The sequence below is a fragment of the Diabrotica virgifera genome, chromosome 1, assembly GCF_917563875.1.
Source record: "Diabrotica virgifera virgifera chromosome 1, PGI_DIABVI_V3a".
Lineage (NCBI taxonomy): Eukaryota > Metazoa > Arthropoda > Insecta > Coleoptera > Chrysomelidae > Diabrotica > Diabrotica virgifera.
In genome coordinates this window covers 303,888,709-303,894,708 of record NC_065443.1, presented here as the reverse complement: position 1 = coordinate 303,894,708, position 6,000 = coordinate 303,888,709, and the positions used below count along the sequence as shown (strand labels likewise).

At 33.1% G+C, this 6,000-nt stretch overlaps 1 protein-coding gene across 1 annotated transcript in view; it reads right to left on the bottom strand.

Moving 5' to 3' along the window:
• LOC126885720 (cytochrome P450 6a2-like) overlaps positions 1-6,000 on the bottom strand; it is a 44,344-nt gene continuing 38,344 nt past the window's right edge. Inside the window, exon 5 of the mRNA XM_050652488.1 lies at positions 1-2,256. Within this exon, the coding sequence (XP_050508445.1) occupies positions 2,090-2,256 (167 nt within the window). The 3' untranslated portion in view covers positions 1-2,089. The remainder of the gene's footprint in view (positions 2,257-6,000) is intronic.

Genomic DNA, 6,000 nt, shown 5'->3' with positions numbered 1-6,000 from the left:
AATTTTATATTTTGATTTATTTAATTATTTTTCAAACTTAATAATACTCTATAAACAAAAACGAAAAAAAATCCTTTATAAAAGGTATATTTGTTAAAATCCCTAAAAAGGGCTACATCACAGATCTAGTTTTCGATCGGATGGCCGACCATCATCAGTGCTTACCTAAAATGCGTATAACCTGATAAGATAATGCAAAGTTTTTTGTTCTGTGAAAACTAGTTCTATGATATAGCCCTTTTTAGGGATTTTAACATATATCGCACCCTCAGTAATATAGAAGCACAACTCAAAAAAGTAGATTGTTGGGAAATCGCGTTTAAAGATTATGGTTTCTAACATTTCAGCTATTTTTTCAAATAACATGCTTATCATTTAAGTTATAAATGTGAAATTTGGCAGATTTGTTATTTGATAATTGAACTATCAATAGCAATGACAAAAAATAATAATATAAATAAATTCATTTAATTACACGTAATGGAAAAAAATACTTTTAAGTTAGTCCCATATAGTATACAAAAAAAACATAACAAAAATAAGGAACTCTTTAAGTTTGATCCCTTATATTATTAATGGCCTGTCACTGTTTATGCAAAATAGCGATCTATTATGAATTAGACCTATTCATTTATTATATTTTGCATAATATAACGGCTCAACTAAAAACTGTTCTATATACGAGTAATACAAAATGTTAAAGCACAAACTCACCAGGATTTTCGTCATAGAAAGACATGTTACTGATTGCTACCTTGTAGTAGTAAAAACGAGAGGTGGGCGAGGAGAATAAAAGAGAGGCACAAATATAGTTACTGAACCATTAATATTCGTTTTCTCTCTCTGTCAGCGCTAACCGGTAGAGAATTTCATTTTGTGCCCTTATCATTTAAATCACAGTTAACACAAATTTTGAGTTGATCCATTTAGACAAGGCGAAAACGGCGGGTTCGAAGGGAAAAATATTCCCATGAGATTTTTTTGCATAATCACATTCGTGAGACATCCCAGAATAAGGTTCAAGAAGTCGCCCACGTGAAAAGTGGGCCAATTTTTTTTTAACAATTTTTTTTTAATCAAATTGCAAGAATCAATATTTTTGGCCCGAACAATTTTTTCTTTAATTTTTTGGACCATTGTGGACAAAAAAGGTCTCTTATAATTTTTCTCTAAAGTTGATCGTTTTCGACTTATAAGCAATTTAAAATTGAAAAAAACGAAAAATGGCGATTTTCAAGGCTTAATAACTCGGTTAAAAGTTATTATTATGAACGTCAATTATGACTCAATCAAAGTTTAACGCCCCCCCTACAAGATCATGAAGAAATGTTTGTCATTATTTTATTACTAAGCTGTTATTTTTAAGTAATAATAATAAGCGTCATGCACGTGTGCGGGGCTGTAAATGCTGAGTGCGAGAGAGAAGCCATTCCAGCAGTCCAATTGTGTATCTTACTCGCACTCACATTTCCAGCAGCGTCAATAGTATCTAACCACTCATTGTTATTAATTAAAAATAACAGCTTAGTAGTAAATTAGTGACACAGATTTCTTCAGGATCATGTAACGGCAACTTCAAACTTTGATTTAGTCACTTTCTGACTTTCATAATAATAATTTTTGACCGAGTTATTAAGTCTTAAAAATAGCCATTTTCGAGTTTTTCAAATTTTAACTTGCTTACAACTCGAAAAATATCAACTTTAGAGAAAAATTATAAGAGACCTTTTTTGTCCAGAATGGTCCAAAAAATCTAAAAAAAAATTGTGCGGGCCCAAAATATTGATTTTTGCAATTTGATTAAAAAAAATTGTTAAAAAAAATTGGCCCACTTTTCTCGTGGGCGACTTCTTGAACCTTATTCTGGGATGTCTCACGAATGTGATTATGCAAAAATATCTCATGGGAATATTTTTCCCAATGAACCCGCCGTTTCCGCCTTGTCTAATTATATTTCTGAAGGCGCGATATACCTTTTATAACGAATTTTATTCATTTTTGTAATATATGGTATACAGCCAACTACAGGAAAACTTTTTTCTCGTGGATTTTTAAACTCTATGAACACTTTACTTTTTGAATACTTTATTTATTTTATAGGCTCCAAATTTATCCATAAGCCTCCATTTATACTAATGATTATAGATTTTGGAGAGTACGTTATAGGTAGTATAGTCTTCTTATTGAGTGTTATTTTAAAGTCTTTTAAAACAGCTACAAGTCCAACTTTCGTTTGCATTAGTCCAAATCTTGAACCTAAAATTAATAAAATGTATATAAAACATTTTCAGTTTTCTTGACTGTTATTAGTATAATACAATACAACACCATAAAAGTAAAGCTAGTAAAAGTAAAAGTAAAAGAAAAACTGATCCAATTGAAACTGGCAATGGAATCAGCCAGGGGAACTGCTGAATCGTATATTGTTAAAGCTGGTTATGGATGAAATAGTAAAAAATTAAGAATTAAAAAAGAATACCAAATGGGAGAAAAACAACTTAAAATAATCTTCTATATTCTATGCAGATGATGCAATACTAATATATCAAACTGAAGATGCATTTCAAAAAAAAGCATGGTTATAACAACAAATCTACAAAGATCAAATAACAACAAATCTATTAATATTTAGGGCATCACACTATCTAGCTATGGAATGCTCGAAACAGAAGTGGAAGATCAAGAGAATAGAGCAAACAGAGCAACAGGGTGAATGAATGAAACAATATGGAGAAATAAAAATATCGGGAAATAAATGAATGGCAATATTTAGAACACAGGCATCAGACCAATAATGACATACGCGGCAGAAACACGACCTGACACAGAGAGGGCAAACAGAATGCTAGAAATAGCAGAAATGAAAACCCTTAGAAAAATCGATGATAAGACACTATGGGAACACATAAGCCGAGTGGCACCAAATAGAGTAGTAAAGAAGACGGGAGCCGGTTCCCTAATGAAATCATAACGAAAACAACATATTGGTCGTTATAATATACAGTGCGGTGGAATAAGTGTTACCCCCCCCCCTGTTAACTTGTTTATTTTAAGAATATAAGCAAAACGCTCGGACAGGTCGATTTTTAAACTAATCATAGTATATTATAGCATCAATGTTTCGAACTTTACGCGATCAGTCTTCAGATGACAGGCACAACTTTGATTTTTTTTAATGGGAAAGTACATCCTGTGACACCTCATTTAAAAGCTTCTGACATGCTGATTACAAAAATGTATAATACTTTAATCCTTTTTAAGGTGGTAGGCGCAAAATTTGTTTTGAATTATTTTAAACGCATTTGTTTTTTTCTAATCCTAAGAAATCTAATAGTATTTTTGAAAAATTTAAACGCAGAATGAAATATAACAATATTATCGAGGGTCAAACGTCCCTGAGAACTTCTATAATCATTATTTTAATAATCCACAGGGGTGAAAAAAAGAGAAAATTTAGTCTGATTTTTAATTTCAAATATCTCATTCAAAAGAAACTTTTTGTTTATTCTAAGCTACTTTCAGTCTCGGTAATAATGTAATCTTTCATTCTGCGTTTAAATTTTTCAAAAATATTTATTAGTTTTCTCAGGATTCGAAAAAATAAATGCGTTTAAAAATAATTCGAACGAAATTTTGCGCCTACGCCTTTCGAACGAAAGGATTAAAGTATTATACATTTTTGTAATCAGTATTTCAAAAGCTTTTAAATGAGACGTCACATGATGTACTTTCCCATTTAAAAAAATCAAAAGAGGGATCGCGTAAAGTTCGAAACATTGATGCTATAATATACTATGATTATTTTCAAAATCGACCTGTCCGAGCGTTTTGCTTATATTCTTAAAATAAACATGTAGGACATAAAATATAAAAATAAAAAAACATAAAAATAAAACAAGGGGGGTACACTTATTCCACCGCACTGTATATTTCTTCAATACATTTTGTTATCTTTACATCTGTTTTGAAAAGGATAGTCGGAGTAGAAATAGAAACGTCCAATATTTTTAGTTGTGGTAGGGGAGCAAAGTATGCTAAATGTGCAGTCACTCGAGCGCTTTGGGGACCTATTTGGTTGTGAAGAGTAGGTCCTAAAAACAAAAAAAGTTAAGTAAAGTTTTCCATTTTAGTGGGCGCTTGCTATTTTTTAATTTAATTTTCCATTTCCAACAATCGTTTTTTCCGATTATAACGCCACCTATCCATAATTCGAAAAAATGTTTTGAATAAAAGTTACTTATTTTTACGTAAGGAATCCAAATCTGCAATAAAAAATGAGGGTTCCCATTTAAGATTTTAAAGTAACCCCCCACTCCACCTCCGTGGGGGGTCGTGTTTGGTGTCATTCGATAGATTTTTCAAAAATATTGAATAAGTGTATTTTACAGTTTTTCGATCTGATGTTCATTTCGCGAAATATCGTGGGATTCGTATTTAAAATATTAAATTTACCCCCCACCCCTCTCCATGGGAAGTCGTGTTTGGTATCATTCGATAGATTTTTAAAAAATATTGAGCACATATTGTTTAGTTTTTCGATCTGTCAATCATTTCGCGAAATATTCGCTTTTTTCTTGTGAAACTTTGGGACTCGCCCATTTCCTTACGCCCGGCTTAAATCGTCAGATTTTTGAAATATACACTCTTTTGCATGTACTTAACTTACCTTATCTTAATCTGACAATTTCGAGTTTTTTAAGGATAGATTTTTTTTTTCGGGCCCCCCTTGACGAACTCCCCTGTGTTAAGAGCCAATATATGGTAGAGGTACATGTACAGGGTACCAGGTTTCTCCCCATATGATAATCTGACGCGCTCGAGTAACTGCAGAAATCCCCGCTTGGGCTCCCCTACCATTGAGAAAAATAGTTTTAGTTTTTAGAGAGAAAGATGGGACATAGAAGCTCTTTAAACACCAAATATAGAACTGGAGTACCAAGTAGCCATAAGCAACAGATTTCAATTGCTGGGAGAGGAAGACCAAAATGTAGACCTAGGAGATGCATGGCAGCGAGTGGCATCAGTGATAGAACAGGCAGCGAAAGAAACCATTGGGAAAAAGAGGACTCGCCCAAAACAGAAATGGTTTGACAAACAATGCGAAGAAATGCTGGAAACAAAAACTCACAAAAGAATGAAAATGCTACAAAACCCTACAGATGAGAGCAAAGCAGATTTTCGCAGAACGAGGGCACAGACAAGGCAACTACTCAGAACTAAAAAGAGAAGCTACATAGAACAGCAAATACGAGTAATGGAAATAAGTGGCGACAGGAATCAAATAAGAAAATTCTTTAGGGAAGTGAAGACAGTCAGACAAGGTGGAAATGTTGGGGTAACACAAGCTATGAGAAATGAAGCAGATGAACTGATAATGATGGAAACAGAAATCGTAGAGCGATGGAAGGAATACTTTCGGCATTTACTAAATATTGAAAGTGAGATGGAGGAATCAGAGACTACATTTCATTCTGCAGATGTGGAAATACCACCACCAACACTCCAAGAAGTAAAGAATGCAATAGCATCTCTTAAAGATCACAAAGCACCAGGAAATGATTGTATAAATGGAGAATTGATAAAAAAAGGAGGAAACTTTTTACATCAAAAATTGTATGACATTATTCTCAGAGTATGGCAACAGCAGAAAATGCCTAGAAGCGTTATAATACCCATACATAAGAAGGGAAATAAAGAGCAATTCCGAAACTACAGAGGCATATCGCTTATTAGTACAGCGTATAAGATTCTATCAATTATCTTAATAAAGAGACTCACTCCGTATTCGGAAGATATTCTAGGCGACTACCAATGCGGCTTTCGAAGTGGAAGGTCAACAATAGATCAAATATTTACCATCCGACAAATATTAGAAAAAAACTGGGAATTCAACCGAGATGTACACCAAATCTTCGTAGATTTCCAGCAAGCATATGACTCGATAAAAAGAAGCAGACTATGGCTAGCAATGCTAGAAATGGGAATACCAAGAAAATTAGT